The sequence below is a fragment of the Ceratotherium simum genome, chromosome 12 (genome assembly GCF_057802395.1).
Source record: "Ceratotherium simum simum isolate JZ-2026a chromosome 12, ASM5780239v1, whole genome shotgun sequence".
Classification (NCBI taxonomy): domain Eukaryota; kingdom Metazoa; phylum Chordata; class Mammalia; order Perissodactyla; family Rhinocerotidae; genus Ceratotherium; species Ceratotherium simum.
Genome location: NC_141911.1, coordinates 10,212,992 through 10,238,380, shown reverse-complemented (window position 1 = coordinate 10,238,380; position 25,389 = coordinate 10,212,992). Strand labels below are relative to the sequence as shown.

General features: G+C 47.0%; 1 protein-coding gene across 4 annotated transcripts in view; it reads right to left on the bottom strand.

Annotated features, from left to right (window-relative positions):
- Positions 1 to 20: 20 nt before the first annotated feature.
- MSRA (methionine sulfoxide reductase A) overlaps positions 21 to 25,389 on the bottom strand; it is a 392,963-nt gene continuing 367,594 nt past the window's right edge. For 3 of the 4 annotated variants that reach the window (XM_087437388.1, XM_087437391.1, XM_004433523.3), the window contains one exon: positions 21 to 3,131. In XM_087437388.1, the coding sequence (XP_087293514.1) occupies positions 2,967 to 3,131 (165 nt within the window). In that variant the 3' untranslated portion in view covers positions 21 to 2,966. Of the gene's footprint in view, positions 3,132 to 17,961; positions 19,083 to 25,389 lie in introns of those variants that run through there. The other variant, XM_087437390.1, reaches the window with a different exon arrangement.

Genomic DNA, 25,389 nt, shown 5'->3' with positions numbered 1-25,389 from the left:
AAACAAACATGAGATCTACATTCAGAGGATTTTGTACATTGCATTTATTGCCCAGTAAGGGACCTGATGTTCCACAAAACATGCAAAGAAGATACAACATAAAGTGTTTATAGTTTAGATCAAAAACAAATGTTGTCATTTAGTCTCCTGGTATATAGCAGGTACACAATAAATCTTTGTTGAGAAAATATCAGCTCTAACCCCAATCCATAGTCTCTCACCATCACTATGTTATACAGTCTGAGAAGTAGTAAGGAAATTAAGGGTCATTTTATATAACCGCTAGTTCACATCATTATGGCTAAATAATGTTGAACTAAATAACTTAGAGGACTTTCTCCAGGTAGATGCATCTATAATTACAGACAAGAAAATGAGAAAAAAAGAAAACCTTGCCATTTTTTCCACATGAAGTAGGCAGCAGGAGTAATGATGGCTAATGGTTTTATTCCTGTGTGTCCAGTAAATCATGATCACAGACTATGGAGACTTCTTACCAATTCAGGGAGTTTAGACCGATATTTCTTCTAGGTGCCTAAATGGGTATCAGGAACTTCTCTGGCTTTTATCTGTTTAATTTTTTCTCCAGAAAACTCATTGTTTAACCTATTTCTCACTACATTTTTTCTTACGGCCTCATAAATACTGATCAAGAACAGTAATTGGAGGATTAACAACCAACGTTGGGGGCAAATGGAAGGTCTAATTAGAAGAATGGTTCTTGTGGGTTTCTTAAGTCAAAATCTAGTCCCTTATATCTTTACTCTATAGACTTGATCCTACACCTGGGGCAGAGTATTACTCATGGTAACTTGGCCACTCAAGTTTTAATAAAAGCATCATTTGAGTTGCAATGTGAAATATTCTAGCATTCTTGTTGCCAATAATGTACATTCTTTTGAATGCTTGCTAAGCATTGTTCTGGTCTGAACACAGAAGAAAGTTGGTCTAAACTTTGCCCAGACTTGTGATGCAGCTTAGGGTATACATCTGTGCCTGGTTTTCACTGGGAGAACACATTTCCTTTATGTGCCTACCTCAAGTGTCACTTCTCGAGCTCCTCTGCCTCCTTTACTGGACCTCTGTATGTTAGAATACCGCAGCATTCAATCCTCAGACCCCTTCTCTCTCTCTCCATTCCTTCTCCAAATGATGTCAACTAGTGTCATGGCCTCAAATGTCATCTATATGCTGGTGTTTCTTAAATTTCTCTTTCTCAGCTCCCTCGCAAGCTCCAGACCCAAACAGCAAATTGCCCTGCTTCACATTTCCATGAAGATGCTCGAGAAGCATCTCAAATTTTGTGTGGCTAAAACTGAATGATTCGTTCACTCATCTCCACCCTTTATCTACTCCCTCACAAGTAAATACCACAACCATTCATCCAGTTGCTCAGGCTAGAAAAGAAAGGAGAAATTGTTTAAAACTCTCAAGTGGCTGCCAATTAAATAGACTAAGTTTAAAAAAAAATCCCATTAACATGTCCTAGATGATTCTACGTGATCTGGCTCTTCCTACCTCTCCAAGATATCGCCCTCCAATACTTTCTCATTCACACTATTCCAGCCCCACTGGCCTTTCTGTTTCCCAAATACCACAGATTCCTCCCTGTCTTGGGCCATTTATACTTCCTGGTTCTTCTATTTGAAAAATTTTTCCTTCAAGCAACCAAAGTGGGGCTGCTGACAATGTTAGGTATACCTACTCCACTTATGTATTCCTGAGATGCCTAGGGCACAGTGGAAACCCAAGAGGGAAAAGAAATGGGCTAAATTCATGAGGAACAATGTCTATTTCTTAATCCGTCTCCTGCCCCAAACAGCTCTGCTCTCCTCCCCTAACTTGTGTTTACGTGTCTCCTTTGCGTCATCCAGACCATTCAGTTCTCAGCTTACATTTCACGGCCTCACGGAGGCCTCCCTGACCAACATGGCTAAAACAGCCCTAAACAAAACTCCATGGCCCCAGACACAACTTATCTTGTCTTATTTATCATCTTCATATCATTTGTCAGAACCTGCAATTATCTTTCTAATTCACATGCTTACATGTTTATTGCTTACGCTCCCCACCCCTTGTCTCAAATATAAAGACTCTTAAGGGCAGGGATTGTGTGTGTCTGTTCCCTCTAACTAGAACAGTCTTTGATGTGATGGCTATAACAGGCGCGTGGAAAACAGCTATTATTATGAAAGTTGCAAGGAGCCAGAGGTGAACACGTTTTCCAAAAATTTCAACCATATTTCCCATTTTGGGGAAAATGACTCTGAGGCTTTGTCTCTCCTAAGCTCTTTTAGAGCTCTAAGATTTATCTTACGATACTTAGAAGTATCTTACCTAAACAAGTAAAAGACAGATGAGACATCAGGCAGTTTGTATTAGTAGACTGCAGACTTTCATTAGAACAAGCATTTCTTACATCTGTAAGCAAAGTGTTAGAATTCATCAAACTAACACATCTTTTCTCTGCTACACCCAGGGCTGAAAAGGGAGAGAAAACCCCTTCCCCATGGATAGGATTGTAGAGCAAAGCATTTCAGTGAAGGATTCATTGAGGCTATAAATGTTTGCAAATGCTAAGGAACTGGAGGACAGGAGGGCATGTGAGATGGGACAGGGCACAGATAAAGGATTTCCAGCATGCCCTGCCTCGTCTGACAATCTCCTGGCTTCCACGGCAGGCACCCAGGCACAAGAAGCATGAACACAGCATATTATTCTCATTCAGATCCCAAGTAATCCAAAAAATTTCACAGTTCTACTCCCACCACAACTTAACAGAAGATAAATTATATGTTATCAACTTGCCACTGCACTTCATGGAAATTATACCTCAATAAACAAGATTTTTATGAATGACTTTGTGCTTGGTGCACTTCAAAGAGCCCCTGATGTGAACCACAAAAGAATTGCCCGATTTATTGAAAGCATTTTTGCTGTGACTCCAAGGGCAGACCACGTGGGAATTACTTTTTAATACCCAGCGGGCAGGACACTCCGGTGCCCCCAAGGCCGCAGTACCCATCGGGGTTCTTGCTCAGGTACTGCTGGTGGTAATCCTCGGCGTAGTAGAAAGTCTGTCCCTCCAGGATGTCGGTGGTGATCGGGCCGTAGCCGTGCTCTGAAAGAACCTGTGGAGACAAAGGCACCATCATGACCCGATGCTGGGCAGAGGTCATCTGAAGGAGGAGGGACAGGGAGGTTGGGATGTGAGGGAGGCAGACACAAGTGGCTGGGGATGTGCAGTGGGTCCTTGTGGGCCTGGGCCCTGCCACTTCCCAGCTGGGTTATTCTGGGCAAGGTCTTACTTCCCTGTGCCTCAGATGACTGGGGTTTGAAATCAGGTTTTCCAACCCTGTAATTTATGCTCTACCCATTACACCATCTCTGCCCCGGTGCGTGTGTGGAGCCCTCGTTTGGGCCCTGTGGGTCTGTGTGAAACTGGCCCCAGTGCTCTCCCAGGGGAAACAACAGGGACGTGTGGCTCCCTAGCTGCGCTGGGAAGAATGGGTGTCCCTGAGAGCACTCAGGCAGGGCTGCAGTGGGAGGGGACGAAAGGGCAGGACAGGAGAGGGAAAGGGCAGCGCTGTCCCCTCTGCCCCCAGCTCAGGAACAGGGCCCCTGTTCACTCCCAGGGAGGACAGAGGACCCCCACTTACTCCTGTGGTTCTAGGGAGCAGGGATCCTGCCGGGATGCCCTGGAGGGCAGAGGACCATTTGGGGTCTGGGCTCTGCCACTCTAGGCCCAGGAGCCTGGAGAGGGAGGTCAGGGGAGAATGTGGCCTGAGGGCCTGTGTTAGCTCATCACCACCCTCTGTGACCTAGTTGAAGGCCTGGTGACATCTGCTGCCGGGGAAAGAAACAGACACGTAAACACAAATGGGGGGAGGAGAGCAGAGCTATTTGGGGCAGGAGACAGATTAAGAAATAGACATTGTTCCCCATGGATTTTAGCCTGTTTCCTTTCCCTTTTGGATTTCAGCTGTGCCCTAATTCTTTCTTGTTACAGGCTGTGTGGAGTATTTGAGCACAAGGCTACAGAGACTCGACCCAAGTTTCCTCGATTCTAGTTGGCACCAAGGCGCAAGGTGAGGACTCCGGAGTTGTGTTTCCATAAGGGAACTGACCAGTCTCTAACTGTCCGTTGGTGCATTTGAGATGAAGTCCTCAAATCGGCAGGGCACGGGGAATCCAATATTAATATTCAGCATGATTCACTGCGGCAGTTTTTCCCTGAGAACTTTCACCTTTTTCCTGAATCTCTATCCAGCCCTCCGAGCCAGAATGAGGCAGATTGCGGATCTGACACCAAGCGGGCCCAGGATGGTAAGGGACAGGATCCTCGCCAAGACGGGTGGATTGGACCCCACAGCTCAGAAGCAGCCAGTTTCCTTACAGGGGTTAGGAATGAGATTGAGGAGCCATTCTGACTTCAGTTTTGACAATTTTTTTGTAAACGAGCAATTATTGAGGGTTTACCATATGCCACACTCTGCGCAAAGACTTTACAATGTTAATTTTAGCCTCACAACAGCCATCTGAAGGAAGTGCTATTATTATTATCCATATTTAAAAGCGTGTGTCAGATAGTGTGTCTTGATCCCCGACACTCTCAGCTCGCCCTGGAACTGCACAGGCTGAACGCTTGGAAACTACCTCTCCCAAACGGTACTGCCAGCAGCACTCCAGTCGCGACTCCACCAATGAGAGGAGCACACGTGAAACTGGGCAGGCTCAGTCAAGGGAGAAGCCATTGTTTGCAAGGTGCAGCTGTGAGGATGGCACAGGTATGCGGAGAGAGCAGCCCTGAGACTCTGCAGCAACTCCCGAGAATCATTCACTGTCTGCTGCAGACAATCATGCAGAAATTGCATGATTTCTAGCAATTTCTATAACTTCCTGGCATCCTGAAATCCAGTGGTGCTTTTCCCTGACCCTCCCTCCAACAGCCTTTCTAATGATTCTGGAAGCACCAATTCCTTTTGTAAAATCCACCCTGCATGAAATAACGCTAACACTCTGTTTCCATGATGGAACTCCGGCTAACACAGCATTTGGTGCCAGAATGGTTTTCAGGAACCAAACCTCAATGAGAATGAGAATCTGGGGCTGGTTACCTGTCCTGGTTAGATTTAGAGTTGGGAATGACCTCAGTGTGAGTGGAAAACAGATCAGTGCCCACAGTGTGTAACGGCAACATGTTTACTTAAAGCATCCCTAGTATTCGCCTGTGAAGAAGTGCCCACTGAAGGAAGGCTTTGGGACACCAGGTGGCTGTGGCAGTGGAATATTCTGGTGAAGATGATAAGCATGAGGTCTGGGGTGTGCTGGCTGCTTCAGGCAGCACTCGAGACCTTGTAGGAGGTAAAAGATGCCAGGTGAGGACTTGACATTCCTGGCCCAAGTTCAGAGAGCCAGAGAACTTCTAGGACTGTTTGAAATCATCTCTTGTTTCTTGTAGCTGTATCCAAATACCAAATCAACAGATGGATCCTGAGGGTTCCAGATTACAAGTGGAGGCCACATCCTCCCTCGGTCTGAAGCCCAGTGACCCCCTCAGAGAGCTCGTCCACGCACACTGTTTTGGACACCGCCCATTGAGAGACGCTTACCCCCTATGCATGCTGACACGAGACTTCCGTGTTCTGTGTTGACCTCATATTTTGACCTCAAAAGTTTCCCCGCTGTGGCCACACTGAATGGGAGCCTGCCCACTGTCGAGATCCTCTGCCCCCTCCCCTGTCTTCCTCACCCTCAGGGCTAGGACACGGCTCCCAGGTCTGCCCATGTCTCTGCTCACTGGCCTCATCCAGCTCTGTCCTCTCTGAGGGCGACCTCCTCACACACTGCTCGCCCTGACTTCTCTCCTTCACAAATGGCCATCCTCCTTGTATGAACAAGGATGGCCTTCCCGAAGCCCCGGTGGTCACAGCCGCTGTCTCCAGTAGCTTCTCTACCCGAGGCACGGAGGCTGGTGCCAGGAGCGCTATTGCCCAGGCCCCCCTCCTCCTCTCCATACCAGCTTTCACCAATCCACAGACCACTCCAGAGGGGCAGCATCCCTTTTGGGGAGCAGTGGGAAGGGAGGTGTGACAATGGGGGCCCAGGCAGTACCAGGCCTCTGCCACAAGATGGCAGACACTTCACTTTTATTTGAGAGGAAAAACAACCAAGAATAAACAGTGATGAAAACCCACAGACAGCAGAGCTACAAACCGCCCTCCTCCACCTCCCAGTAAACTGGGACATTCCGCCCAGGTCTTGTTGGGGTGGCAGACACACGCTGGAGCCACCAGGTCAACATCATCCCCTCAGCACGGGGCTGTGGCTGTCCTCAACCCTCTCTCTGAAACTGGGGGAGAAGGGTCAACAACGGGCAAAAGAAACCAGATGTGGAAGAAGAGAAGTGGGAAAATGAAAAGTCCCATCTAGTCTCTATTTTCCCTCCTTCCCCACAGCCCAGGCCTCGGCTTTCTCACTTGCAAGTCCCTGCCCTCAGCCCCTCCCAGGGCCTGTTTCCTCGGGGGGTCTTGCCAGACACACACAGCCAGATGTGGTGCACGGGGTTCCCGTGGTGGCTGTTTGTTTGTTGTTTTCGATCTTCACGGGGTTCCCGTGGTGGCTGTTTGTTTGTTGTTTTCGATCTTGTCTGTCCTGTCAGTGTCACAGTTGTCCTCCTTCTTGCTCTTTAATTCCACCCCTTCCACTGCACGTGTCCCCTCTACGTGCTGGGCACCAGCTACAGGGTTAAACGGCACATGACGCCTCCCTCCAGGGACTCGGTCTGAAGCTGGGAGAGCACGTGCTATAACAGCACCTCCTTAAACCACAGAGCGGAAGCCTCCCCCGGAACTCTCAGGAGAACCCGCCAGCCCTCCCGTGCTGGCCTCCACGCCACCTCCTCAGCCTCGGCCCCCTCGCCGTTTTCTGACTCTTTCCTTTCCCTTCCTCTCTGACACTGTTTTCTTGGGTCGTGTTGAACTTTATATAACTCCTGAACACTCCATTCCCTTGCACACGACCTACTTGGAAGGTTCTTTCTTCTCTTCCCTATCACAGGAACTCCTACCCATCTCTCAAGACCCAGATCCAATGTCCCCACCTCTACAAAAGGATTCTATAAGGCAGAAGTTGCTCCCTCTTCTGTGCTCCCACAACAGGACGGTCTCTTAGAGGGCTTGTGACATTGCATTATAGTTATCCTTCGTCTCTCTACGCACTTCCACGCCCCTCCAGCAATCTACAGACTAGACTGCGTGCTCCTTGAGAGCGTGGACTGTCTTGTTTCTCTACCTCATCTCAGTGCTTAATATATAAGAAAGAAATTAATTAATTAATTTGAAAAAAGAACAGTTGAGTCTTGGGGTTCTCTTGAAGATTTTCTCGACCTTTGGGGCTTCTACCTGGGTCCCTGCTGCTGCTTCAAGCTGAAGCGCCTCCTTGGGAACCTGAGAAAGAGCAGAGAGAGGGCTTGGGGATGGTAGGACCGGGGGACCAGGGTGCTCAGGCTGTCACCTTCCTCGCCACAGGACCCTGGCCAATTCCATGAGTGGGTTTACTCTTTAGACCGTGGCAAGCGGTGGCTGTGTCCAAGCAGGGAGGACCAATCGTCTTCCACAGAAGGATGGCCTTAGTGTCCCCCACAGCTCCTGAGAAAGCCCATTCGCTCTTCTGGGGGGTGAGTGGGGTGATGCGGAAGGTGGAGAAGCGGGAGGAAGCGGGAGATGAAGACTGGGTTACCGATCGTTCTTCTGGGCCCGCAAGTCCACTGGTCAGTTTGGCCCCAAGCCCAAGCAGGGGGCACCTTGGTCTTCCGACCCCTCTCCTGTGACATCACCAAACACTAGGTGCTCTAATCAGTTATCAGGGGTCATAAGTAATTTGTTACTGACATCAAAATTTGTGAGTAACTTACTTTTCCTCAATGAATTAGAGCAGACAGAAGGCTATCCTGATCCTGGCGTCACTCCTGCCCACTTGCCCACTAGAGTGAGAGGGAAGGGAGTGTGGGGAGGGCTAGAACTGGGGGCAGCACATAATCCACAACCTGTGTGGTCTCTCCTACCATCCCTGAGGGGCCCCCGTGCCCATGATGGACCAGGCCCGATTCTAGAAATGATGACTCACATCACCTACAAAGTTTTATATCTTATAAAAGTATCTTACAAAAAGGAGACTGAACCCATGAGGGTGGGTTGTCCACAGGAACATCATGGCGGATAAAGAGTTGAAAGCAGCTGGAGCAAACGCTCTGGCCTCAAGTGTAGGTGTCCTCGCAGGATGAATCCCTGAGGGACCTCAGGCTAGTGGGCCTGCCTCCAGCACTGGGCTGATGCCACCCCCAGGAGACTTTGTGCTCTTCCTTGAGGCTCTACAGAGCCGCCTTGTGGTGTAGGGAATGAGTACAGGTGATGAAGGACTTGCCTTGTCAAAGTGACTGCCAGATTGGCTCAAAACCCCACTATGATGCTGCCAGGAAATAAGCTCTCTTGCTGGTCAAACCCCAGGACCCACTGGTCCTTCCAGGGCTCCAGGGCTGGGTGCACCCACCACTGCACGGAAAGCTAGCCCTGCACATCCCCTTCCTCTACAAGGTTGCCCAAGCAAGACCAGCTCCAGAGGAAGAAAGGCCCTGGGCCTGACTCCCCCATCCCTCAGCTTTCTGTCTCCCACTCTTGTTGACTCCAAAACAACAACCTAAAGCTGCTTATTTGTGCCATTTCTTTCCTTGCTGATTTTTTAGAGGGAAATAAGCGGGGTCTAACTACAACAATGCACATCAGTGTGCTCTGGAAGGTCACCTCATGGAATTGATCAGTCATGCTTTTCTTACAGATTCTTACGTCATCCTTTTCTTAGATGGTCCCAAGAAGCCTCCTATGCCTTTATTCTCTATCGTTTTCTTTCTGGAAGCAGTTTCTCCATTGGTAAAATGGGCACAATACCCTAGCTCATTGTGCTATTATGAGAATCCCAGATACGGCATAGAAAGTGCGTAGCACTCTGGCATATTTTAACTACGAGATACTACTGGATCCCTTTCCCATCGCTACCCATGCTGGGGGAGAGGGAGCCCACTCACCTTGTCCTCCTTAAGTAGGCCCCCGTTTACACCCCCCCATGCACTCCCCACCTCTACAGCTGCGCAGCCCATCTTTGTGGTGCGGGAAAAAGAGGTGGGCGTCACTAAGCTGTGGCAGAGCTCCTGGTCCCCCAACAGGTATCTCCAGCCCCAGCCACTCCTGCCAAACATCACAAATGCCTGAGGAAGTGGCTGAGCCATTCCCTTACAGATGTTCCGCCAGCAGGAGCGCCCTGGGCCCAACCTGTCCTTCCAGGGCTGCAGGCAGGAAGCCTTTCTTTTAATAAAATTAACAAACACGTGACCATTCTGCTTACTGCAACCGGCTAACAAGCTTATTAGCATTGCTGAGATTCTCCAAGTGCCCAGTATACTCAGCATATCGCATGGAAAGCACACGTTCTTGCACCGCCCTGACAAAGTGCAGCCTGGAGGTCGCAGCAGCAGAGGCTATGGCGGAGCTTCGACAGGTAAGGTTAGAAGTGTATCCAGGCAGAGAGGCCAGTGTCAATCCCAAGCCCTTGCGTTTGTCCTGAACTGCAGTGTCTCCAAAGGCCTTCCTCACACACCCTAGTCCATGTGAGGCTTTCATTGACTTAGGAGGGGGAATTACTACTCTAATTTCTCAGCAGAGGACAGTGAACCCAGGGAGAGAGGAGGCTTGTCCCAAGTCCCTCACCCATAAGCTGCAGAGCTAGGACCAGAACTCCTGTCTCCTAACTGTTTCCATTACCGCTGTCCCAGGTGGCCAGATAAAGATATTGCCTTTCCCTGAGAGGGAGACAGCTTATTTCAAACTATCCAAAGGAGTTCTAGACATGGATCATCCCATATTTGGATCATACTCTCTCCCCACCCTGCTCACATCCCTGGAACTCAGAATGTGTAACATATATTTCTCAGGTCATCTCATTGATTTTTTTTTAAATCGTGGTAAAACACACATAACTTCAAATTTTCCTTCTTAACCGTTTTTAGGAGTATAGTTCAGTAGTGTTAAGTACAATCACATTGTTGTGTAACTAATGTCCAGAAGTTTTCATCTTGCAAAACTAAAACTGTACCCACTAAGTAACAACTCTCCATTCCCTCTTCCCCTCAGCCCTGGGCAACCATCATTCTACTTTCTGTCTATGAATCTGACAGACTCCTCACGCAAGTGGAATCATCGACTATTTGTCTTTTTGTGTCTGCCTTATTTCACTTAGCATAAGGTCCTCAAGGTTCATCCATGTTGCAGCATGTGTCAGAATTTCCTTCCTTTGTAAGGCTGAATAATATTCCATTGTACCTACATGCCACATTTTGTGTAGCCATTTATCCATCAACGGACACTTGGGTTGCATCTCACTGGGTTTTTTTTAGCTGTCAAATAACACATCTTGCCGCATGACAAGCACACCCACAACAGTTACTTAGGAGCTTCCTGGCTTGTTTGTTTCACTAGCCTCCTGTTACGATGTTAAACTCCTCCAAAGAAGTGCAACAGGAGTCCAACAGTGAAAAGACTCAGCCAAACACGTGGCTCAGTTATTCCTTTTCTTGCCCCACCTCAATTCATCATGAGTGTCAGTGACTGCATTACAAAGACAGAAAACTAACACAGAGAGCTCACCTAAGGCCACCTAACAGAAAGAGAGCCGGGATTACCCGCCTCTCATCCACTCAGAGGGACAAATGCCCTCCAAATACCAAATTCCACAAACTTCCCGAGTATCATCTGATTCCAAGAGATGACAGAAGACCTACTCAGAGTGTCAGGGAAGCAGAGTTTGCGTTTTAAGAGCCAGGCTCCACATGGATTTTCCAATGGACGTCAGAAGAGGAGTCTGCAGGGCCCCTCCAATGGGGCAGATGCAGGTTGTAGAGTGCTTTTTCTTTCATTCTCTCGTTTTATCATGCCAGCAATCCTGCAGGAGTGGGGGGACCATTATTCTGACTTTACACAAGGAAATTCAAAGAGGTTTAGACTCATGCTCAAATTCACGTGCCTGGAGAGTTAGTGGTGTGTCTGGGACAAGAATCCAGGCCCGTCTGGCTCTGGACTCCATGCTCCTTCTCACATACATGCTGTCCCCGGAATTTGGGGATGTAGGACAAGTAAGATCCCCAGGAGCTGGGTCTGTACTGTCCTGCAGTGTGTCTGAGCTACAAAAGGTCGACATGAACCCCTCAAGAACTTTGTATTGGAATTCTACAGAGCAGGGCAGGGAGGGAGGAAAGGGGGTTGGCTCTAGAGACACTGACACGTGTGTGCATGCGCACATGTGTGGGAGAGGCGTATATGTGCACAATTGCATGTGAGTGTGCACTCATCTGTATGTGTATACAAATGCATGTAAGGATGCCATGTGATACGCATTCAACCCCCAGGTTAGATGCAGTGACCTATAGACACCCTTTATCTTTTAGAAAATGTACCATTATAAAAAAAAACTTGTATTTACCATAGTGGTTCTTAACATCCTGAGGGGTGACGAATTTTCTTGAGAATCCAATAAACACTATGGACACTCTTCCCACATAAACTCACAATGACATGTTTGCTTATGATTTCAAAGGATTCTACGATCCTCTGGAGTCCACCCATGGGCTCCACATTCAGAAGCTTTAGACAGGGCCACCAAGTCCAAAGTCACCATGGCAACTGCCCAGTCCCCATTCATAGGGCTCTGGAAACATGCAGGCATATCCAATCGGCCATGAACATTGTCAAGACAGATGACCTTAATTTCAATCACAGTTGAAAGGCCCAATGAGAAATGGCTGTGTTGCCAACGAGACAGTCACCAGGAAGGGAAGAAGGTACCTGCAGTTCAAACCTCATCAGATTCATATTTTTTAAAGCCTCGGTAAGTCTGATTCAAGCAAACCCACCTCCTCCACCCACTGAAAGATTTCAGCCTTACCTTAAGTGTTGGGTCTTAATGTAACTATTTGTAAGACGTAAATGTGTTTCATTTTATTTTATAATCACTTTTTAAAAATATTTTAACAGTAAGAAATTAGTTTCTTAGAACTGAAATCCAGTTTATGATACTGAGCTCATAGGAAATCAAGGTTTGACTTTTAAGAGCTCAGCCTGAAACTGTTGCCCAGGGGACATCCAGGTCTGCAGTAGAGGAAAAGGCTCTGGGGCAGGACGCTGGAGACTGGATTCTGTTCTTCGCACCACCCTCTAGTGGCAGCAGGGAGGGTGTACCAGGCATAGCCCCCCTCCTTGGTTCCTACTTTCCCCTTCTGCACTGAGAGACCTCTTCAGTTCCTTCCAGATCTAATTCCATTGAGTCTTGAGTCTCGTGCTATATTTCCATCCTGTGTGTGCACACACACAGACGCATACGCGCGCGCACACACACACACACCCGTACAGGCTTCATAAGCTCAGCCAATGCCAATGCCCAAGTCAGTAGTTTATTCCATTGGCAGCTTCTGGCTGACCAGATTGCCATCAATCAAAACTTCTGGGAAAGGATATAAAATGACTGGCATGGCTTTTAAATAAAACCACTAGAAAGAAAAACACCATCTATTCTGAGCTGAGCAGAGCCTCATGCATTTCCGGTTCAGGATGGCCCAGAGCACCCACAAAACTGCAGGTGTGCAGGGACCAGGTTTGCCCCTGCCCATGGTGGTTCAGCCACGACGGGGAGAGGGACAGGCTGCTCATCTTCAACACGAGAGAGGACCCCAGACCAACAGGAGCTCCAGGCTCTGGAACCATGGAATCACCATGAATCAATCAGTGACTGTTAGCACGTGCAGGGGGACAATTCAGGGCGACCGTAAGATCCCTGGAACAGCGATGTGACATTGACAAGGAGAGTGCTCAAAGGGGCTGAAGCCTTCCTGAGGCCAAGTCAGAGCTGCACTAACCCGTCCCACCTTTGTGAAACTAAGGGAAGCAAAGTAGAAAAAGAGGTGACACAAATAGGTCTAGTTTGGTCCATTTACAAAAACTGCTTATGCAAATGGTGGCCTCTAGATGGAATGATTTGGCTTCTTAGAACAGCTACAGCATTCTTGTGCTCTGTCCTTCCCCAGACTCTGCAGTTGTGTCAAGCAGTTAATGGCTTTCACCATCTATTCCTCTGTGTCCCCCTCACCCTCGAGGTAAATCACAAGTGTCTTCTGACCAGCAAGGGTATTTTTGGTTTGCAAAATGATGGAGCTACCAGCTGAGTGTTGTCTGCAGCGGAGGGGGAGAGGAGAAGAGTTCGGTTTGGCCAGTAAGGATTCAAAGCTTTACCCTTGCTCCTCAGAGCGTGGACAACAGGCCAGCAGCTTGTTAGAAGTGCAGGATCTGGCCCCCTCCCCAGACCTGCTGAATCAGAATCTGCGTTATAAAATCATCTCCAGGCGATCCACGTGCATGTTAGAATCTGAGCAGCTCTGCTCTAGCACACAAGTGTGGCAGACTGTCTTAGCGGTCACCAACATCCCTTGCCTCCCCTTGTGAAGTCAGGTTGCCCGTGTGACTTGCTCTGGTCTATAGGCTGCAAGTGGAAGGGATCCATGTCGTTTCTGGGCAGAAGCTGTCCAGTGTCAGCATGACCTTCATACTTCTCCCCTCTGCCACCGTGGCCAGCACTGTTCCAGCTAGTGGTGGCCCCATCACTCTGTGTCCTAGTGTGAGGACAACGACAACCAGGAGCAGAGCCTCCACACAGAATGCTTTGTTTCCTCAATTACAGTTCCCTGGTTTTCCCAGTTTGGGGTGTGATGCTGAAAGATCATGGAAGACAGCTCAGTGTAAGCCAGTCACAAGACTTCTCTGCAAATAAATTTTTTAACTCTCCAACTTCACTGAATGAACTAATTTCAGCAATCATTGTGAGGCATTTGCTATACGCCATGGACTGTGCTAGGCTTTAGGAACACAGAGGCGAACCAGACAACCACTGACCTGAAGGAGCTCTCACTAGAGCGGTGCGGGGGTGGGGAGGTGGTTGTTATGACCGGCACATGAGCGTTTACAACATATGTGCCTACTAGGTAGCAGGCACCACGCTGGGTGCTGGCGATGGAGGACTGAAGAAGGAAAAGCTCCCTGTGTTCAAGGAGTTTACGGTGTAGAGGGGAGTCAGGTCATAGGATGAGGATGTGATGGCCTGAGAGTGCGGAGTGACGGCTAAGATGTGACAAAACAGAAGCCCCGCCCACACGCTGAGGAGTGAAGAGGACCACTGTCCATCCATCAGGTGGTCAGAATTCTGCTAGAAGAGACAGGACATATACGCACATGCAAGGCAGAGGGACTGTGCTGGAATACTGGAGGAATACTGGAGGTGCAAATAGAGTCCTCTGAGGCCACAGAGGAAGGAAAGGTTACTGCAGCTGGGAAGGTGGATCCTGAGGAGGGGGATGTTGAACTGGGAATTTTACAATGGGTGCTGTGAGGGCAGTGAAGGGCCTGTTCTAAGCAGGGGAAGCTCTGTAATCCAGCGCATGGAGGGAGGGAGGTAATGAGGCCTGTTTGAGGAGTGCAGAAGGGCCTGGAGAGGAGGGTGGCGAAACTGAAAGGGACTGGGCTGAACAGCAGGAAGAGATGAGAGGAATTAGGAAGAGAGGCCTTTGGAGGCATCAAGTGTATGGTCTTTTTTTCTGTTTGCTCGCATTTAAGGTGACCCAGCTACACACTTTCTGTTCATCCACCGCCCTGTAACCACAGTGACAGGCAGAAGCACTTTACAAGATTAAAGGAACCACTTGAACCCAGGCAAAGCTGGCAGAGGCCTCTGAGGTTCACCTGCTCGTCTGCAGCAATGTCTTTAAGCCCATCTGAGCCAAGGTGGGGACATGGGGGAAGGAGGTGGCTACTGTTTATTTTTCCATTACTTAGCTGTTATCCTTCACCTCCCCACACCTTACACATGCCAAGCACCATTTCCCGGGTTCGAGAGGAACTGGGTCCTTCCTTCTTCTCCTCTGCATGCCTTGAAAGGTGAAACCCCACTACACTGGGCTGGGCTGGGCTGCAGCCCTGGCCTGGAGAGGAGATAGGCTGAGCTGAGGACTCCTGCTTCAGACCAGGGGGAGAAGCTCAGGGTTGTATGGCTGCAATGTGCCACTGTCCATTGGCTTTGGCTACACAGTGCTTCCTTCACCTACGAGGTGACTTACATCCATCACACATTCAAAGACTGCTGGTTTCTCTGGATTTGATCTTGCCTTTGAGGTCTGCTGGGGTTTTTTTTTTTTTGGTGAGGAAGATCAGCCCTGAGCTAACACCTCCCAATCCTCCTCTTTTTGCTGAGGAAGACTGAGGAAGACTGGTCCTGGGCTAACATTTGTGCCCATCTTCCTCCACTTTATATGGGACGCCTGCCACAGCATGGCCTGACACGCAGTGCTTCAGTGCGTGCCCGGGATCCGAACCAGGGAACCCTGGGCCGCCGCAGCGGAGCGTGTGCACTTAACCGCTTGCGCCACGGGGCCGGCCCCTAGGTCTGCTGGTTTTGAAAAGGAATTCAAATGACTTTTCCTATGAGTTTTCCTTTCATGGCTTTCAGTTTTACAGGAAACGGATCTCTCTCTCTCTCTCTCCTCTGTATATATCTCTAAGCGGTTATAATCTGCTTTTTCATATCTGAAGTCAACTAACTACAACCTCTGTTTTTGTTATATTCGTAGCATTTAGTATACAAAAGAATCCACTTGTCACTTTTCAGAGGAAGTCAAGGACACTGGCTTTCACCTTGGGGATGAAATACAGATTTCATTAAAAGGAAAGATCTTTCATTCCAAAAGATCGAGTAGACAAGAACTTAAAGCAAAATGCCAGCTGCTTAAGTTTAGAACATTAAATTCAGCAAGGTAAAGGAACTTTTCTGAATACCACCATTTCTCATTTATGTGTAAATTTCAGAGATTCAAAACCACAGGAGAGAAGATTCATCCCAATTTGAACTTCAGGCAGAGTGGCCAACCGTCCTGATTTGCCCAGGACTAGAGGGTTTCTCAGGATGCAGGACCGTCAGGGCTAAAACTAGGAAAGCCTCAGGTCACCTGGGATGGCAGGTCACCGTAACTGCAGAATAGGTAAGGAAGTTCATGTCTCTTACATGACAAGCACTGGGCAGTCTGCTTCACCCACCTGGGCCTCAGGATCCTCAGTTGTAGAGTGAGAAGGTAGAACCAGGAGGTCACCCTCCTGTTAAACATGTTCTCTCTCTGAGCCGTGTGCTCCAGAGCCTTTCTGAACTGTGCTTCTTTTTTCAGATAACTTTTCTTGAGATATAGTTCACATACCATAAAATTTTCCTTTTTACAGTTTACACTTCAATGGTTTTTAGCATAATCTCGGCACCACTTTTTTTCATTTCTGTTCCTCAGACTGGATTATCCCAATTCACTTATCTTTGCTCATTCTTTCTTCTGCCAGCTTGGCCTCTTGAGTGATTTTTTTTTTTTCAAGTTATTGTACCTTTGAATTTATATTTAATTCTATTTAGTTCTGGAATTTCTATTTAGTTCTTTTTTTATATAGTTTCTGTCTCCTTATCGACATTCTTTATTTGGTGAGACATCATTCTCATATTTTCCTTTACCTTTAGACATGGTTTCCTCCAGTTCTTTGAGCATATTCATAATAGCTTTAAATAGATTTAAAGTCTTTGTCTAGTAAATCTTACTTTCATATTTGTTTGTCTCATAATTTTTTCTTGAAAACTGGGCGTTTTAAATAATATAATGTGATAACTCTAAAAATCAGACCACCTTCCCCCTCAGTTTGTTGTTGCTGCTGCTGTTCATTTGTTTAATGACTTTCTTGGACTAATTCTGTAAAGTTTGTATTCCCTTTCATCTAGGGCCACTGAGGTCTCTGCTTGGCTAGCAAATAATCAACTAATGATTGGGCACAGAGTCCTTAAATGCTGTGAAGCAGTAAGTTTTCTGCCCTTTGGCCTTGTGTGAGTGTTGGAGCAAACACAGCTCTATTATTACAGCAGTTTTCAACTCTGCCTTATCTTTTTCTCTCTACTTGCACAGGGCGTCAAGGTCAGCCAGAGGTGAGAGATTAGGGCCTTCTTGAGTATATATATATATACCTCAGTTTGGTTATCTATTCACCAACTGAAGGACATTTGGGTTGTTTCCAGGTTTGGGCTATTACGAATAAAAGCTGCTATAAGCATTCAGGTATAGGTTCTTGTGTGAACATAAGTCTTCATTCTCTTAGGCAAAAACCTAGGAGTGGGATTGCTGGGTCATGCGGCAAATGTATATTAAACTTGATAAGAAATTTCTAAATGGTTTTCCAAACTGGTTGTGCCATTTTGCATTCCCACCAGCAACGTCTGAGAGTTCCTACTGCTCTGCATCCTTGCCACCACTTGGCATTGCCAATATCTTTTAACTTAGCCATTCTAGCTAGTATGGAGTAGCCTTTCAATGTGGTTGTAATTTGCATTTCCCTAATGACTAATAATGTTAAGCATCTTTTAATGTTCCTATTCGCCTTCCGTATATCATCTTTGCTGAAGCATCAGTTCAAATCTTTTACTCATTTTTAATTGATTTATTTGTTGTTATTATTGAGTTTTGAGAATTCTTTATATATTCCGAAGTTATGTTTTGATCTCAAATGCATAAGCCCTGCCCTGAGACTCGGGTACGCTCCCAGTGAGCATCTTGGCTCTACATAATGTTTTATATTTTATATAATATCTATACACATCCACATATACATACACACACATATACAGCTCCATAAGCAGTTTTCTTTTTCAATTTAGTTCAGGAAACATTTATTATGTCCCTATTAAGGCCTTGTACAAGGTACCAGGGAGCCAGAATTGAAGAGCATTTGGCCCCTACAATTGAAGAACTTTCAGTTTTAAGAAATGTAGTTTTAAGCTGGATTAAATTAAGAAATATATAAGAATGACTGCATGTAATACATCAGGTTCTTGTGTGTAAAATTAATTATTTTTTCAGACAAACAGTTGAAACATGTTCATTATGACTTTATAAAGGCTGTTAATTATCATTAGTAAATCCTTTCAGATTTACTAATCCTTTCAGAAATATGCCTCAATACAGCCCCTTGCCTAAAGTAGCATATATTCTGAAGGAAGACAGTTTGTATTAAAAGGAATGTGCTGCAATTTGAAATGGATATTCCTGTATCCATCAAATGTGATGACAGCCAAGTCATGTTCTCTTCAAAGACAAAGTACGACCACTCTGCACATCTCAGCACGCACCCTTCCCTGCCAAGGGGTGGTGTCTATAGAACAGCACAGAAAAATGTTTTGCTTAACTGCAGTATGACTATGTATCTGCAGAACTGCTGCAAGAATCTTCCCAAACACAGAGAAAATTAACTTTCAGTAGTAACTTAAAAAGCATTTGCAATTTCTTAAAATCTTCTTACACGGAGTTTCAAAAATGGGACTTAGCAACTTTATTGTTTTTTTATTCACTGATTAAGACAATAAAAGTTGTGTTCATTTCAATATTAAGAAATTAAAACCTCCCTTGAGACTTTCTCTGCCCTGGAGTAGGTTACATCTGTCAACTGCAAACAGGCCGGCCAGCTTGCAAGCAGAAATTCTCCCTGGGGCTGCAATATGTATCACCCCATACTGGATTGTCTATGGCTAAGAATTAAATGATTGGAATTTTTTTTTTTTTATTATCAAAGGAAACTGAAAATAGGACTGTAAAATAAAATATAAGCTATAAGAGAAAATGCATTTAGGACACATTTTGCTTTAATGCTTTAGCTTCCAGCCTCACATGGTCGAGAATATATGATGATGTTAAATAAAGAAAGAAAAGAAGCTTTTGTTAGTTTCCTCTAAAGCTTAAAAATGACACAGTGTGAGTCAATGGAGGACGGGCTGCAAAAGCCTGTTTCCCTGCGATACTGTCAGTGTGTGGTCTAGAAGCTGCAGGTGATGAGCAGGCACTGCTTGCTAGCTGCAGGCAACATCATCTCAACTTCCAAGCAGGCATCACTGGAGGACTCTTGCTTCTTCAGTTCTTCTAATTGCTAATACAATAACAAAGGGAAAAATAAAACCCAAGTGGAGATAAGACGGAGGGGTCTGGATTAATGAAGACTCTCTATTCAGGCCGTTTAAGCTTCTTAGCAATGAAGTACAGTCAGAATTTGTTCGAGAGAAGAAAGGAAGGGTGGGAGGGAGGGAGGGAGGAAAGAAATGGGAAAATAAAAAAGAAAGAATCCAAGATAGGCTATGGGTGTTCTCTGCCAAAGCATAATTTTAATTTTCTTCAAGGCTCAGAACCAGTGGAAGAACTGGAACTCCCTCAAGAGAACATGGCAGGAACATAAGCTAATTATACAACTTAAATTTGGTAATACAATATAATTGGCATGCTTTCCGGTTAAGGCAACATAAACCCATGTTAACTGGAGTTAAGACAATGGTGCTATATATTTAAAGTAGCACTTTGTATCTCCAAGTATCAAAAATTCCTTATCATATCTCCAAGGGTTCTCAAGTAGACCATGTTTGTATAGACGTTAGTGACAAGAGGGGTCTAAGTTCTACTCCTGGCTCTACCAAACCATATGACCTTGAGGCTTGGCCTTCTCTTCAGCAAAATGGGGATAAGACACCTACCTCTCAGCACTGTTTTGAGGAATAGATGAGATTATATATTTGAAATAATATATCCCATTTCAGTAGCACTTGCTACTATGTTAGTTATTTTTGAAGATGTTATGATCTTTTTGGGCCCTTGGAAACGTCACACTGCAAGAACTCGAGGTTGCAGGGATTATGCCCAGAGAAGGTGAGAAAGTCAGCACCTGGTTAACTGAAGCTTCATTTCACCCTTTCCTGTTTTTCCCCGGCACAACCAAATGAGTGACTTAATTTTTCACGTCAGGCAGATTTTTGGTACTTTGAAGACACAGCCTGTGGACCAGACTTCCCACAGTGCTGGTGGCCCTTGGCCAAGCGCTCAGTCCGCACATGTACCAAATGTCACAAGTTGCACAGCAGTGGATGGGACTGGGAGTGCCACTGGGGAGAACCTGGACACAGGCCTTGGAGGATAATCTTTTTTCCTTTAATTTTCTCTATTAAGAAATACCTCGACGGACATCTATTAAGACCCAGTAAAAATCCCGTGTTTCTGGAAGACAAGGAATAGAATGTGCGTGTTGGGAGAAGGGGTAGAGATGGAGAGGAGCTAAGACCCGACATTTCTCGAGTCAGGTACTGCCCTGCATGTGTTACTTATGCAAGCCTCCTAACAGCCCCTCTGATGAAAGTACTATTATCAACTTCATTTCTACAAGGAGGACACTCAGCACAGAGAAGAGCGTGAGCCGCGATTTGAACCCAGGCAGCCCAACTCCTGAGCCCACATTCTTAACCACTCACTACAGCTGCCTTCTTAACTCAAAAGGATTCCTTGTCCACTGTGTGGCAATATACCTGGCCCATGCTAGAATATTCACTCATATTATCTGTTTTCAACATGATGGAAGAGATTAACTTCATCTAAAAATTTGGATGTTTTTATTACATATTCTCCTTTGAATACCACTATAAAGATGTAAAATAAGACTGGCCCAAGTTAATCATCCTGAGAACCTTGATTTTTATACTTCTCCTGCCAGAGATGTGGCCATTTATCTCTGGCTTTTGTTTCCTATCAGTAAGCTAGTTCCCTGTTTGTAACGACACAGTTTTTCTGCTGTGCTCCTGATCTCATGATTACCCTTGAAACAAAATTAGAATTTGGTGTAGAAGCTTGTCAGTGTGTCCAATGCTTTTTACTGAAAGTCTAATAAGTTTATATCTATTGGTTCTTCTTTGCAATCCTATCAATCCTCTCAAAGAATCTTTGCATTGTCAGAACAGCCTAAAGATTTAAGTGATCCCAGACATAACTCTCAGAATTGATATCTAGTCAGGATTCAGAATGCAATCATCATAGGATGCAGAATAGGCATTAAAGTATAAGTATAACGAGCAAGGAAGAATTACAATAAAAATGCAAACTATCCTTTGTGCCAGGTACTGTGTTGTTGATGACTTACACTCCATATTTCTACCCCTCACCATTTCCTGGGATCCAGACCCTTCTCTTTACTTGCTTACTAAATCTTGCCATTCACCCCACTACCCCCCAGAGCTTCAGACACAGAAAGTCCAAATCTGGAGCCATTATTCTTCCTCTCCCAAAGCTGTTCCTCCTCTCTAGTCCCCTCTCTTGGTACACGACATCATGTGCCGCCTATCCCTGAAGCTATCCTTCTCATTGCTATTGTCAACTGTCCCATCTGATGTCTCAGAGCAAATCACGTTTATCAAGCAAATCTTGACACTTCATCCTAAATGGTGCATGAATCCACCCCATCCTCATCGACACTTCCCACGCTCAGCCATCACCAACCTTTGCCTGGATTGTGGCCATAATCCCCCATCTGGTCTCGCTGACTCATGTCATAACCCTAAAATCTATCCCTCACTCTGACCATGGACCAAAGGGAGCTGATAAAAGGCTGTGAGGACATGGGTGTGTTACATCCATGAAATATATAACTCTCGTTTATCACATTCACAAATGACACAAAGAAAATGTCACATCTGACAGAGCAAGACTCAGGGCCATCCTCAGCATGAGTCTCACCTGGGTTCCTTGAGCTGGATATATTTCAAGGAGTTCTCAGCTGGCCATAAAAGTAGGTCCAAACAACAAGATGTTTCAAAGAGATAAAGAAAACCTCTGCATGCTTCAAAGAAATCAAAGGAACAAGCACAGAGCAGGGGAGACACAGCTCCACGTGAAAAAAATAACATATTTTTGTGTTTGGGAGTAGGCTGTCAGCTTAACTTATTGCCAAGAGGGAAAAGTGGGTGCCTTGAAGATAAGTAAGCAATGTACAGAGGCCAAGGCAGAGGAGACAACGCTGACACGCTCGGCTGTGCCGCCCCCATCTGCTGCTGACGTTCCTAAATAAGTGTTGGCCTATCTCCTCTTGGGCATCCCTGCACCACCTCTCCCCTCTCTGTGCTTTGACTGCCTATCAGGATACCCCACTTACTTGCATGACCTTGGCCAAGTCACTTATCCTTATGGTACTTCAATTCCCTCATCTCTAAAATAAAAATGACAATATATCACCTTGTAAAGGTGTTTGTTGGAAGTTCACAAAATGCTGTCTAAGAGGGTATTATTCCCATTTTCCGGATGAATAACAGAGGCTCAGAGAGGTTAAATGACTTGCCCAAGTTCACGTAGCTAACGAGTTGCCATGATTGTTGGATACCATACTTGCCCTGCCAGCTCGACTCTCTCTCAGCTCCTCTGACTGAGTACAGACATCCCCTCTCCCCGGCCCTGCTCAACACAAGTGGATGAGTCTTGTTTCTAGCTCCAGCCTGGCCCATAGGCACCAGGCTGTGCCTGTCCCTCCACAAGGAATCAAATATGGTGAAAATCATTAACATTTCTCCTCCTTACTGGGAAAGAGCAGGAGACATGGTACTTAGTTCCTAGTGTCTTATTTTGATCCTGTTCAGTTCACTAGAAATGCACTCACTGCACAGAGCCTTACGCATGGAAAACAGTCAGCAAACAGCTCCTCTCTGTCACCCTTCTGTCCCTTGTGATCCATCATGTGTATGTGTGTGAGTGTGTGTGTGTGCGCCTGTGTGCATTTTCTCTCAGAGCTCACCTCTAAACCTCACCACTCTGCCCCCACTCACATCATTTACTCCAACGCTTTAATCCCCATCGGATGGTCAAAGTCTGCTCTAAAATAGCCATGGATATTGGGTCCTTAGGTGTCCCAGTCCAGGGAAGGAAAAGTGACAGCTGAGGTGTCAGGGTAAAAAGGAGAAAAAATGTAGGGCGTGGAATACACATTTTTATTCTCTTTTTAAGAATCTGGCACAGAAAGCTCCCCTCCTTCCTGCCAGGGATGGAACAGTAGTGACTTGGCAACAGTCTCAAGCCAGATGTCACCCTCATCTGGTTGCCTTGGCTGGTTAGTTGTTTGGAATGAGCAGCCCAAACACGGTGCAGGCGGGGCTCCTGTGAGGCTGTGGGCGGCAAAGCTGGGTGACGGCCCTAGCAATGCCCTGATCCCTGGGGGTGGGGGACAGCACAGTTAACAAACCGTTCTCTGCTCAGGAGCAGGGTCGGCACAAGGCAGAGGGCCCTTCAGAAGGGCACACCTGTCTATTCCCTCCTGGCTCTCCCAAGGGTGAGCTGTGTGATCTCGTTCCCCCGGCACTGAGGCATAGACATATCTTTCTACTTTACGAAGACAAGGCTCCTAGTGCATTTGGGATCCAGTCAACACTAAAGCAGCTCCTGCTCCCCACAGGTCTCTTCATCGGATGTACGATGTACGCGAGACCACACTCCAGGAAACAGATGATAGGAGCAAAGCACGGCGCAGCCTCTGTATCTGGGGTCCTGCGACCATTGCCCACTGCAGCTTGGCCTTCGTGGGCTTCATCCTGGCCGAGCTAAAGTCGTGGGGCACCCTTGGGGAAAAGCCACACTCTTGGGCAAACACACTAGTGAGGAGACACGTGGCTGCAGAACGGAGGAGGCAGAAAGCTGTGCCTGGGAGCAGGTACATGCCACATTCACAGTTTGGTGGCCAAATACTGAAGGGTGTCAGACAGAAGGGGATGGCCTCAGGGACCAAGTGTGTCCTCTGGAATGAGTCCTCTAGTGTCACCTGAAACCCAAGGCAGGTGCCTTTAGAACAAAGCCGAGCACCCAGACGTGTGTTTGTACACACATTAGTGTGTGATGGGAGGGCGGCGTGGGTAAACCTGCCAACAAGCCCATTTTGGTCACCATCTGCCGTGGAGAGCCCGAGCACCTGTCGGAAACAGCTGCTGATGGCAGATCGTAGGTGAGGGAGGGAAGCAGTCCCACCCCGGGCTGGCCTATTGCAGGCAGCACGGCCTGTCCCCACAGGAATGCCAACTGCTCGCTCCGAAGACCATCCTGATTGTAGGGGGTGTGATGAAATCCCGCGCTGCTAATTTACGTCCTCACGGGGAAGGTGGGAGGAACGCCACGATCCTTGCCTCCCCGTACCAGGTATGACAGTTGCTTGTCACAGGGTCTGAGGAGAAATACATTCAGGATTTCCTGCTGGGAAAAGAAAAATTCCAGGGCAACTCTTCTCCGGAGGTCTGAGCTGAGAGACCCCACGGGGAAAATCCCTGCTGCCCTGTCTATGAGGAAGAACAGGAAACACCCCATTCTCCTGGCCCCACTGGGAACGAGATGTCCCACCTGTGTCAACCGGGGGCTGAGGGGACAGGTTGGAATGAGCATCAGAGGATGACGTGGCTCAGGGGTGAGTGCTCTGAAGCATTTTCTTTCAGGTAAACAAAGTTTACTTCATTAAGATAAAATAAAAACCTTTAATATTATAATAACTTGTAATGAAAAAGCTTTCTATGAGTTATGTACTCCCCACTCCCACCTTGTTTTAAGTATTTGTCATGTTTTCAATGCTCGTTAGTTGCAGGTATTTTACTACTTTATTTTCTTTAATGCTCACAACAAGCCTGCATGGTAGGTGCAGGCTTTATCCCTACTCACCACACTGGAGGACTGAGGCTGAAAGAGGCAACGTTACTCACCAGGGACACACAGCCAGTACGTGCAAAGTGTGTCCCCCAAGCAGTTGTTTCGTGAGGCCTTAGTGAACACCCACGATTGTGCGAGGCACACACAGGCCGGGCCTCTGTGGGCCACAAACACACACAGAGCACATGCCATGGGCTCTTCTGGAAAGCTTTTCTCAGCAGAGCCACCGGACAGCCTTTCTCTCGATTGTCAAAGCCAGCTGGAAGGCCCCTGTCCCCAGCAAGCAGTTCTGGAGCCCAGTCGGAAGTCCTCCCTGCCCAGGCTCACAGAGCCCTCCACAGGCTCCCTTATCCCAGCACTGCCTGGGGGGGCCTTGGGGCTGAGCCACCCCAGGACCCACGGGGCCCTTCCACTGGCCTGGGAGCTCTGTGGGGGCAGGGACCACACCGTCCCAAATTCCAACAGGCGCACCACAAGCTTATTGCAATGCATCAGGTGTCACGTCTACCTCCTCACACAGCACAGGGGGACTTTTTCTTGTGGGCTGGGTCGACGTCATTTTTCTCCTGGGATGTCACCCAGAGAGGAACCTTGCTTCCGGAATCGTCACAGCTGCTTCTCCCTGTCTGCTGACTGGTGTTTCTTTCCTCTCAGGCTGCCAAGCTTCCAGAAGCTTCACTGGTGCCTTTAGAGGGCCTTCCTCAAACCAGTCCCAAGACATTTCAATCTGTGGTTTCTAATTTGTAGGGGCCGGT